This window comes from Opisthocomus hoazin, chromosome 7 (genome assembly GCF_030867145.1).
Source record: "Opisthocomus hoazin isolate bOpiHoa1 chromosome 7, bOpiHoa1.hap1, whole genome shotgun sequence".
Lineage (NCBI taxonomy): Eukaryota > Metazoa > Chordata > Aves > Opisthocomiformes > Opisthocomidae > Opisthocomus > Opisthocomus hoazin.
Window position 1 is genome coordinate 36,371,271 of NC_134420.1, and position 12,521 is coordinate 36,383,791.

At 43.4% G+C, this 12,521-nt stretch overlaps 1 protein-coding gene across 5 annotated transcripts in view; it reads right to left on the minus strand.

The window, feature by feature from the left end:
- RAD51B (RAD51 paralog B) overlaps positions 1–12,205 on the minus strand; it is a 423,310-nt gene extending 411,105 nt beyond the window's left edge. For 3 of the 5 annotated variants that reach the window (XM_075425162.1, XM_075425159.1, XM_075425163.1), the window contains exons 1-4: positions 10,005–10,058; positions 8,200–8,293; positions 7,229–7,342; positions 3,984–4,100 (exon numbers count right to left, since the gene is read on the minus strand). In XM_075425162.1, coding sequence (XP_075281277.1) covers positions 3,984–4,100; positions 7,229–7,342; positions 8,200–8,283 — 315 coding nt within the window. In that variant the 5' untranslated portion in view covers positions 8,284–8,293; positions 10,005–10,058. Of the gene's footprint in view, positions 1–3,983; positions 4,101–7,228; positions 7,343–8,199; positions 8,294–10,004; positions 10,059–10,107; positions 10,450–11,208; positions 11,317–11,618; positions 11,799–12,175 lie in introns of those variants that run through there. The other 2 variants (XM_075425160.1, XM_075425161.1) reach the window with 2 other exon arrangements.
- Positions 12,206–12,521: the final 316 nt, after the last annotated feature.

Genomic DNA, 12,521 nt, shown 5'->3' on the forward strand with positions numbered 1-12,521 from the left:
CGATTTAATTTCCAACTTAAAATCTAATAGTGGTTTGGGAAAAAATGGCCTGAGACAGTGTAACGCAAATCAAATCCCTCTGGCACTCAAAAAGCAAGCAGCTTTGGCTGCAGAAGATACCACCACAAGTCTTAACCCTGTGGCTCATGTACTCAAATTCCAAGTTTCCAACCACCCTCACTGCTGGGTAAAGCAACAGGAAGATGACAATTTAGCCACACCAGTAAGGAAGTAAATGCTGCACACAACATACTTTTGAAGAGAACTTCTCAGACTTAGAAAATCTGCCTAATAACAAAAAACACCAAAGGGCAACCTGTTGGTCAGCTATGCCCCAGTAAATTGCAAAAGAGCAAATTAAAATTAAGTCCCAAAATGACTTGAATCCAAAAAGAACATGACCTGAAAGTGTTCGCAAACTCAACTACAACATCAAAGCAGCAGCAGCAGACACTTGATAACTTTCTACTAGAATTTCATCTAATAATCATACTGAAGAACACTTGCAGTGCTGCCAGCCTTTGAAACTAATTCAGATCTCATGACTCTTGCAAAAATGCTTTTAAAAATCTCCAGAACCAGGCTTTAAATGAGAAACACAGTTTGTGCAGAGTTAATTGCTCTCTGCCTTTATGTTTGGTGAGAAACCCCCAATATGTGCTTTCCACATTTAGTCCCTAAAAGGCAAATAAAAAGCAATACTTTTTCATTTTTTTTATACAAACTGAACTGTTTTTTAGATACAAAATGAACTTTTGGTAAGTTAGTCATCTGATTTCTGGAGTCTACCTAGTTCTCTCTATAATATTTCTGATGAAATATTTATTATGCATCAGTACTGTTAATCTGGCATGAGGGTGCAACCACGACCAAGCTACTGGTGGAAGGACGGACTACTTCCAGTTCTGATCTCACCCACCAGGCATCTTGTACAGACTTTTAACATCTCAGTCGCTCAATGAGATTACCCATCCTTCACATTCAGAAATTTTTTCAGAAGAAAACTTAAAGTGCAACACCCTTCCTGGTGAAGTGCTTTTCATTTACATACATATAAAAGTTCAGCCTATCTTTTAATATATTCATTTCCCCCAACTACCTTTAAATACATTGATATATACGGAATATGACTGTTCTTAAAATAGAGTTTAGCAACAGTTTCACAGATTTTCTCATATCTGAAGAGATAAATGTTTTAAGGAAACGCTGAAAAAAAAAAATTTGAGTATTGTGATAATCAACCAAACTGAGAAGTATTACCAAACACACAGATCTGGAAAATTAAGCATTTGCAGTTACTTCCAGAAGGGCATTATTTTATACCATCTCAGGAAACAATATGTGACATCCATGTTTTGAGATCAACTGCTTGCAGGACTGACTTTCAAACAAACAAACAAACAAAAATTAAAAACAAACCCCAACACAAAACTTTGAGGTCAAAGGTTAGCTAAACTCTCACTGCTACTCATACGAACAGGTCTTTCTTCTTCAGTGAAACAGAATTTAGCAAGTCTTCTCTCCCAGAATTTAAAGACTTGCAGTATTCATCTTAAGTTTTCCCGATGCGATTTTCTTAAAGTAAACTGGTAACAAAGCTAGGCCTAAATATGAAGAAAATATTAATTCTGACAGATCAATGTAAGGCCTGTAGCTAGTGGTGTTCCCCAGGGGTCAGTACTGGGCCCAGTCTTGTTCAGCTTATTGATCAGTGACCTGGATGAAGGGACAGAGCGTACCCTCAGCAAGTTTGCTGATAACACAAAACTGGGCGGAGTGGCTGATACACAGCAAGGCTGTGCTGCTGCTCAGTGAGACCTGGACAGGCTGGAGAGTTGGGCAGAGAGGAACCTGATGAAGTTCAACAAGGGCAAGTGCAGGGTCCTGCACCTGGGGGGGAACAACCCCATGCATCAGTACAGGCTTGGGGCCGACCTGCTGCAGAGCAGCTCTGCGGAGAGGGACCTGGGTGTCCTGGTGGGCGACAGGTTGACCATCAGCCAGCAGTGTGCCCTGGCTGCCAAGAAGGCCAATGGGATCCTGGGGTGCATTAAAAAGAGTATGGCCAGCAGGTGGAGGGAGGTTCTCCTCCCCCTCTACTAGGCCCTAGTGAAGGCCCATCTGGAGTACTGCGTCCTGGAGAGAGTCCAACAGAGTGCTACGAGGATGATTAGGACTAAATGCTTATAAATATCTTAAGGGTAGGTGTCAAGAGGATGGGGCAAGACTCTTTCCAGTGGTGCCCAGCAACAGGATAAGGGGCAATGGGCACAAACTGAAGCACAGGAAGTTCCGTCTGAACATGAGGAAGAACTTCTTCCCTCTGAGGGTGACGGAGCACTGGAACAGGCTGCCCAGAGGGGTTGTAGAGTCTCCTTCTCTGGAGATATTCAAAACCTGCCTCAAAAAGATCCTGTGCAGCCTGCTCTAGGTGACCCTGCTTTGGGGGGGGGGGGGGGGGTGGATCCCCAGAGGTCCCCTCCAACTCCTACCATTCTGTGATTCATGGATGCATTCTTAAATATTTTTATAAACACTTGAATGGTGTATATTCCTGTACATCGTATACAAAAAGAAATACTCAGAATCTTTAAAAAGTAATAGCCTCTCATTATGTAAGAGTTTACTAGAGCAGAAACTGTTACAGTCTAAACAGTGTTGCTTAAACACTACTATGTTTTAAGTCACTATCAGATTGCATAAGTGATTTCTACCTGAGATCAAAAACAATCTAGTTTGATTATATGGTGTGGAAAAAATGTATTTTCCTCATAGTAAGATTTTTGTAACATCTCACTTCTACTCCTCTACTGTGGCAACTTGCCACAGCATACGAAGAAAAGCACTTGGTAAGGACCGTTGAAGTGTTTGAGGAAAAAAAGGGTTCCAACCTGTCTAAATTCAGAGCACAAGGCACAACATATATATTTCTCCACTAATTTCAAGTGCACAGCTGCATCCAAAACTTTACTTCAAGGCGGCAAGTAGGGCCACGTTGCATAAAACCAATGTCCCTCTAGTTCTGGATTCTGTCTCTACCAAGGGCCTGCAACAGATGGCTAGGGGAATAACATAAGAACAGAGCACACATATATTGATATTCCCTCCCATATATACATTTCTCCATCTCCATGCAAATTTGCTCAACAAATTCCTAAGCCAGAGATTGCATCTTTGTATTTTTATAATACTCAGTGACTCCTATGAGCATCTACACAAATCCTGTCTCTCCAGATTACAGAAACTATGCAAGTTATTATCACTTTCTGCGAGGTCATAGAGAAAAACAGTTATTAGAAGATGAAGTGCTTCCTCCTTCTTAAAAGAAAATTCTAAGCAAAAAATAGCATTGCATCCAGAGAGTAACAGTTACAGACAGACAGATATGCAGTATGTAGTGCTGCGATGTGTACGTACATAATACAGGCTTCAATTACACTCTTTTTAAAAAAGCATTATTTCTTGCATAAATTAATTACATTTATATATAAAACCCCTGTAAAGTCATTCTCATGCCTATATGCTTCACACTTTTGTCCTAATTGCTTATTGTACCTTCATAAAACTAATGACTTGGTAAAGTCAGCATGAATTGGTATTATGAGGACAGACTCCTAATTCAGCACCTTGTGCTCTGACCATGAAACCACACTGCAACTTTCCCACTGTAAAATCCAGCCAACAATCCTCCCAGATTTCCTGGGAAAATTTTCACTTTTTTAAAGGAAAATAGGGTCACATTTTTTTTTAATTCCTTCATTTTCTTACTTACCTGATGTGCGGGGAAGGTTGGGGGCGGGGGGGGGACGTGGGAAAGACCAACGCCAAAACAAAAACTGCAGCCTCTACCAATTAACAAAAGGCACTTCTCATCCAAAATTTTTGTGGTTTTTGTGTTTAAAGCACTTGACAAGACAGTCCAAACTACCTGTGACTTTTGACTCCTAGGTGTGATGTGCAGTAAAATACATTAAACAAGTTACCTCTGTGAGGGATCCACAGGGCACTCCACCATGCAAGACTTTATCCAAACTATGCAGTGTGGTGGATAAAAAAGCTGAAGAGGGATTGACAGACTTCCTCAGTTTCATTTCATAAGCCTACAAAAGGAGGGGTAAAAGCAAAAGAAAACAAACACACAAATCATAAAATGCTTTTTTTGGGTTTTTTAATGGAAATAGCAAGGTTCTCGCATTTGCTTTCATCAGCCTGGAATGACACTTGCCAATAAGCACACTATTCCTATCTTCAGCTGTAGTCCTCTCTTCGCTCATCACCTTTTCTAGCATTTATATTTCATTTATAGCTCACAAAGTACATTTAAAAGTTTGATGTATCTCCCTCACCACAATATTAGATGTCTTTAATAATGAAGTGTGAAAGGTTTTCTCTGCTCCTATTCAACAAGGCTTGCTTTCAACCCATAAAACTCCAACTTTTAAATAAGTAAACACTGTATGTATGGTTAGTGACCACTGCAAAACACTGCCATAAAACCTAAAACCAAGAAATCCCTGGCCAACCTCTGTTATTAATTTGAAACTAGCTGGGTTGAAGGAAAGGTTCGTTAAAGATTCCCAAGTCCTTGAACAAGCCTGGACTGATCCTGTAGCCATTCATAATTTTCCACTTTTGTGAGGAAAGACCAGTCAAGATGACAGGACAGGTACAGAAAAGAAAATGGCTGAATTCCTAGTTCCTCCTCAGACTAAAGGTACTGGCCCAAGATCAGAATCCTAGTTCATAAGAATTTTTTTCATTTGGGGAATCAATTTAAACCAGACAAAGAAGAAATAACAAAATGGAAATGCTGATCTGGAAACACTAACACATGATGTTTCCAAAACAAACAGGTCTTGCTCACACCTTGCGGACATCTGCTAAAACTGACACATTCCTCAACCACTGAGCATCCTGAACACCAGCGGTTTTGTTTTTAAAAGGAACAGTCCAAGATCTAAAGGCTGTTGCTCTAGTTATAGCTAAGAGTTCCCAGCGGTTTCAGACCCCTGGCACAACAACAGAGATTCTCGAAGCCCTGTCACAGTGTACTGCTGTAAGCTGCCATCACTGAGCACTCCAGAAAAACCAATTTCTCCGTGCCTGAGAAAAATACAGGCATCAGATTTATCTCAGCCCTAAGACAGTCTGCTGGACAGACCTAAGACAGCTTGTACCTTCCTTTTTTTATGCTACAGTTCTTCCCTAGGTTATGACAGGTAGTATATTAGAAAAATATTTAAAATTCATTCAGACCTCTGTTTTTCAGTTCTACTAAGGAGAAATATACAAAAAATAGCTTTTAAGACACAGAACAGGCCAATACAAAAAACAATGCATTTTACCTTACTTAAATGGGATCACAGTTTATGCTCAGATTCACTTTAAGAGTGAATACATGTACTAACGAAGAAGGATTTGCAACATATTTTAATCATTTTTTGTTTAACTTCAGACAGGACTTAAACTCTGTAGACTGGAAACAAAATCTGTAGACCACGGAAACAATGTTCTAGTCTAGCTTTCCTGCCTAACATGGACTTCAAAATTTTACCCAGTGATTTCTGTATTTAACCCACAAAACTAAAGTTGAAACAGAATGTCTTTCAGTTAAAAAAAAAAAAAGTCTATCAGGAGTCCAAGTGAACAAAAAAATTACCACATCCTTAGACAACCTTTTCCAATAGTAACTTAAGTTAGTTTCTAAAGATGTTCTTATTACTTCCCATTTAAGGGATTTCTTTTTTAATTTATCTTCCCGCTACTGGATCTTGTTCAGGTTTTTGTTCAGCTAGACTCTAGAGACCTCTAATATAACTATCTTTTCCTACTCAGCATATAATGTGATCAAGTCACCCCTTAACTAACTTCCTCTCTGATGAGCTGAGTAGGCTTCACTCTGTACCTCATACTGCGAAGCAAGTTTTCCAGCAATTAAGAGTTTTACTGTATATCTTGGCATATTCTCAACTGCTGCTGCCAGTGCTTCCAATGTTATACCTGGACAGTATTTTTCCTTTATTTATATCTCCTATCATCTAATTTATTTTTTTTTTTTACTCAAAGGTATTGTCAAACCTTCTTGCTACATCAGTCATGATGTTACATCAGTCCCTCTGACCTGAAGTCCATTTGAAATCCTGTGTTCATAAAGATTCAATCCGCATCCCTTAAAAAGAGCTAACATCCTCTGTTTCTGGAAGTACAGCTCTTTATTGTATGCACTTAGATAGCTGGTCATCTGTCAGCTGGCTCTGTATTAACAGTCCTTGACAACTGCCATCTGACAAACTTCAGTATCTGCCAAGCTTCTCGGCAAAGAAATTTGATTGAATAGTGATGTGTGGATGACAGGCTAAATCAAATGCTAGAACTCTAAACTTCCATCTGTCTTGAAAATACTGATTATTAAGTTACTGATGGAAAAGTAGTAATTGGCTAGCTTTTAATCCGTTCAGTACAAGTCATCTTAATTCTGCATATCGCTAACTTTAATGCAGTATGTTTGTGAATTTAAAGTTTTAGAGTTACTGCTACAATTACTATGCCAATTACACATAATAAGCTTTGACATGGCTTACTTTTTTCAGGAAACAACGAAGGTTACACTGACATAGGACAGAACTGTCCATGTCTTCTCTGTTCTAAAAAGACACCATTTTTGACATCTTTTCACCTGAACTCAATAAAGAAAACAAAATCCAGCCACTGCATAGCAGCTAACATCTGTTTTCTTCTTGCACTCTCCCCAGCTATACCACCTGTAGCCTAAACCACACTACAGCTCATTTACATGGATGGAAAAAATCCTGAAGAAGTTATTTTCAGGATCACTTCACTTCTTGGCACCAATTTTACGTATAAAAGCAGTTTATACTGAAATTCTTATTCCTTGCTTGTATTAACCAATGCGGGTTTTTTAGTTGCAGGGTTCAAACTAGCAACAATTTTTATATGCTGGATTGCAAGAGAGAACACTGTTTCTCCCTACTGCGCTCAGAATCGATTCTGCAAGCCTGAACAATCTCTTGAGGCTGTAACGCCTAATAAAAGTCATTGCATCAAACTAAAGTGCCTAAATAAAAATTTAAAAATAAAAATAAAAGTACTATTTCATTGTGCAATCAAACTGAGACACCACAAACTTCCCAAGTAAAACGATGAGTGACACTGTTTAGCTTTTTCCCAGATATTGTATTAAAAAGAGAATCAACACAAGCTTACTTACTGTCTGCATTTTGGGAGCACAAGCTCGGCTGACTTTACAAAGAAGCTTCTGCACATCATAGTAGCTCTGTCCCGTCACTTTCATTAGCTCCAAGAGGGAAAGACATAAAAAGTCCTGAAAGATGACAGAACAGTTCAGAGAGCTTGACACAGAAATCAAGACTGGAAACTAAACTGATGCAATTTATACACAACTAGTAGACATTCCACAGGTTTACCAACTGTGCCACACTATTGTGCTATACCGCTCCTACCTTTCTCTTATACCAGTATATTAAAGAAAATTGATTGATATTTTAAAGGACATGGAGTCTAAGGACCAAACATTCAAGAACTATGTGATGGAACTGCAACAAGGTAACATCTTTTTGTCCACAAAAGTCTCTTCCTACCTGAAAAACATTCAAATTACCTCATGTCTTCTAGATTGCAGTCCTAGGGCTAGATCCTGTATTTATGGTGCATACTACTGAAATACATAGAGCCTCTTGGCTCTCTTTAGGTGAGCATTCATAAGAACAATTTCAGAACGCACTGCTGGATCAACCTATAACCGACAGTGTAACATCACAGCACGTTCGCACACTAGATTATGTATTATAAACACAATTTTGTGATGTGTTCACAAACGGATGTCTTACTCCATACAAGTAGTAGCTGCACACCCTTGCTAAAATAAAGCATCTTCAGGTTCTTCAGAAGAGAAGGTAGTAAGTACATACAAGTTCAAATGATTTAGTTAGCCATCTATAGTTTTAAAGCTATATTTTTTTACAAGGCAGCAGTCCAGATAGAGCCTGAAGTGCCCCCTACTTTATAGAAAGTAAAGCTCCCTGCAAATTAAACCAAAAAAAAAGTAAACAGTACATGTATTAAAACACAACATTCCCACACTCACCCCGCAAAAAAAAACAACAGCAAAACAACCAACCCCAAAAAACACCCGCCTCAAACATAAAACAACCCTTTCACCTGACAGGTAGTGATCTGATGGCGGCTCAACCTTTCACACAGCTCCTGAGACAACCTTGCTCTTCTCAGTTTCTTAGCAGCCATGCTCCCCAATCTACAGGGCAAACAAAAAAATTTTTGAAAGATGCGTGGAATATGACTATGCAGACAATTACACTCCTTGCTAAAGAACAGGAAAGTGTGCACATGTGTGTGTATATACATATAATGTGCTATAGACTTCCCTTATAAATCTACATTACATTATATTATCACTCTGAAAGCAGCTATGTTAAATTATATCTCCTCATATTTGACCATGTATGAGATCATGCCAGTAAGAACAGAAGAGTCAGCAATGCTTATAGGACAGAAGTTTCTGGGACATAAGAAGGCTGCAAATTACTCTGTGGTGAACTGAACAAGAACTCCTCATGCCACACCTCACTGGAAAGAATTAAGGTTACCCTTGGATGCCTTAACACGAATAGTGGAGTAATCATGGTAAGAGTTTAGCCGTAGAACAAACACTGCTACAACACAACACTTGGTCCTTGTGAAGCGGGATTCGTGGCAGATGTTGAAAGAACAGGAAGGACCCTGAAAGGAAACTCCAGAAAGACTGAAGGACTGGAAACATACTTTAGCACGCAAGACTCAAGATGGTCAAACTAGTCAAACCCATCTCGTAATAGTCTATGTAACAATTTATGAAACAAACACAGTTAATAGAGTTATTTAACCAACAGCGTAAAAGAAACCAGAGGCCAAAGCTAAACACATGAAGATGAGAACTACAATGTAAATATTACTTTATTGTAAAAATGAATAAAAATACCATTGGACCAAGGCAGCAACAATTGTGGTATATTCAGTCACTTAAGCAAATTGTATTTATCGAAACTCCTGCTTAAAGAGTATCTATTTCACGTAAGCCTTAAGGCTATTTTGCATAGCAGATAAGACTATAGTGCCACTACCAATCCTTCCTCCCTGAGCACGCAGCTATTTGCATCTGTCCTTTTTTTTTTTTGGTCATTTCATTCTACTGAACAAAACGCCACAGGATGGCTTTCAGCTGGGTACAATCTAAAGCCTGTATTCCTAACCTATAGGTATGTTCGAGCACACAGCTGTTTCACATACATTATTTAGGCAATATTCCTAGTATTTATTTAGCCAGAAGTTCAGGCACAATAAAAAGGGTTTTAAATAATGGGGAATTGATACAACTTTTGCAGATGCAGAGGCCTCCACACCTTCACAAGATGGAAACTCTTGTGCGGCCTCCGCGAAACCCTCTTTAGACAGGGGAGGGGGAAACCAAACCTTCGCAGTATCCACCGTCCCCCCAGGTGACCAGCTGTGCCAATAACCATTTCCCGCACCAGCTGCTCGCTCCGCCTCCGCCATTACGGAGCCCAGGCACCGCCTCAGGGGACGGAGTCTGGGACCGAAGCGACCGCGGCGCCTGGGCCCGGGCCGGGCAGGCGGGCAAGGACACCCGTGAGGGGGGCAAAACACAGCCGCGCGCCGGCGCGGAGTCACACCGGGTGACGGAGACGGACCCCGACACGGCCCCTTCACCTGGGCCTCAGCAAACCACCCCACCGCCTCGGCGCCTCAAGGCGCGCAGGGGCTGCGCTGCGGTGGCGCACGGTCCCCGCCCGCCCCATCGCGCCGGGACCCGCCGCTGCGCCCACAGCCGCAGCCCAGACCCGGCCCCCGCTCGCCCCCAGCACCCGAAACCCCGCTCCCCCCGAACACCAGCCCAGCCCCCGCCGGGCGGGACCCGCCCGCCCGGGGAGGGAAGCGCCCCCGCGCACCTGAGAACTTTTTCAAAACCTCCCCGCGGAGGCGGCGAGGAGGCGGGACCGCCGGGCAAGGTCCGCACTCGCGATTGGCCCCGCTCCCACCAATCCCCCGCACCTGTGAGGGCCGGTGGCGCGCACGGTATGCCGGGAGCGGTGGTTCCCGCGGGCGGTGCCGCCCCGCCCGTCGTGATAGCGGCGGCAGAGCTCGGCCGTGGGGGCTGCGGCCTAGTGAGCGCCCCGCGCCCGCCCCGCCAGCAGAGTAAGCGGCCTCTGCGTGCCGTCCCCTGCCCGTGAGGCCGCGGCGGGACCGGAAGGTCTCCAGCACGAGGAACCGTGCGCGGGCGCTGGGTTGCTGGCGGGGGGCGCTGGGGTGGTGACGGCTCCCGCCACGTCGAGGGCTTGCGAGGGCCCGGTCGGCTGCCGGCTCCGGGAGAAACGCCGTCTGGCCGGGGGAGCCACTGCCCGTAACGGGAGCGTGACGGGGGGCAGGGGTGGCCAGGCGCGGGGCTGGCGTGGCTTCAGTCGTGTGCCCGCGGGGTCAGCGCTCCAGCTCACCCCGCCTGGCGCCAGGAGCTACGGAAGCAAGCGTTCTGTGCGCGTGGCCTGCCTGATCTTTGCGGCTCTCGGAGTGAACCAAACCGAAGGAAAAAACCGGACCGATGTTAGCTGGGACGTTGGCTGCCGGCCTGCGTGTTGGCAGCGGCGTGCCTGGGGTTGTGTCTGTACTGACAAAGGAATAACGACAGCGAAGCCGCGAAATGCAGAGCGCCTCAGCCACTTCTGCAAACGAGCCAACAGGAGAAGCGTAGTGAGAGGCTGACTGTCGTGAAACGCCCAGCAAGCACAGTATGGAAAAGGGTCGGTGGAACTAGTGTTTCGTTCGTACCCCAAGGGGAGCTTACATGCCCAGAGGAGCCCGGAGGATTTAAGGAGCTGGGCAGGGAGTAAGCAGCCCACACGAAAGCAACTCGGAGCTTTGGCGAATAGCTAGCTGAGCAGGGAGAGAGGAGATGAAGGAGGAAGAGCTCCTCCTAGTGTAGTTGGCCTTTAAAAGTTGACTTGGAAAAGGTAAGAATTGAGAAAAGCTGTCTAAGGGAAGGGAGAGGATGGCTGTCGCCGCAGTTTAGTTTCAGTGGCAACAGGAGGGCATGACCGTAGTATCACTCTGCCGTGGATGACTATTTCCTGCTTGGTACAGGAGTAGCAGGAGCCCTACCTTCCCACCAGAGGTGCAGGAAAAAGTAAGACTGCCTTGATGGCTTTTTCCGCTCCAAAAAATGCAGCAGGGCTTCACCTCCAGGCCAACAGGCTTCCTTCCCATCTTCTACAAAAACAGAACACCTGTATTAAACCAGAGAACTGTTTTGGGATGTTGAGCGAGGCAAGCAAATCTTACCAGCCAGGTACTTTAGAAGATTTATGAGCAAAACCAATATACCCCGGTGCCTCTACCGGTGCAAGTTCTTTGCATCTCATTTCTCAGTGGAGTCAGGACTGTTCCATTTGCTACTTCTCAGATATGCAGGCTGGCAAATAATTGTGCATCATCTTCTCTGTGTAACTTGGGAAAGTTAATATTATATATCCAGAGGATAATCAGAGAAATGTTCATGTACACCTAATTACCTTCAATGTTCCCATGCAGCAACGCAGCAGGCAGCTCCATGGCTTCCATAAGTTTGACAAGGACAGCAGTCACCAGGGAATCAGGGTGCTCTGCAAACAGCTCTGCTCTGTGGCCTCGGTCAAGCCCCTTAATGACAGGGTATCTGTTTTCCTTCTCAGTTTTGGTTTTTCCTATTTAGACTGTAAACAGAGAAAGCAGTGCTGGCTCAATAGACTTACGGGTCGGGCATGACGCAGCAGAGAGCTGCTCTAGTCTAAGCCTTTAGCTGCCCCTGGACTCATAATAAGAAGGGATTAATAAAGCTAAGAGATGATTACTTTATAAGAACTGAGATTCACCACATTAATTTAAGAAGGTCCTTTAAACTGGCAGCACTAGAGCAAGACTTACAGAGAGGCGAAGCATAACAGCAACAACAAATGAAGTCTCATAGAAGCAGAGTGCTCTAACATCAAACACACCAATTGCAATAAAAAAGAGAATGGTGATTAGCTTGCTAAGGGGCAGGCCAAAAGGGACAGAGTCTGATTTCAAGGGCACAGGATGAAATACTTACCAGTTCTTATCCAAATAAATACTCAGCAGTTAAGTAACTCTGCAAGCCTCCAGAATTGAAAAGATAATGGCAAAATTTTTCCTTTCTGCAACAGAACAGAATCCACAGAAAAGTTTCTTCCTCAAACGCAAGACGGCCTTTTGTGAGTACGTTCAGATAATAGTTTCGCGTTCTGGAACACTGCAGATAATGCACTTAATTACTAATGCAGCTTCAGCTCACTGATACTGACTACAGTCCTCAGGTTTATTACCATTTCCCAGCTATCAGTTCTTGCCTTAAAATTAGCAGTGTTCCCCTACCCCTGCGAAAGGAAAGTGTCTCCCCAAAAGAGTTCACTCTATGA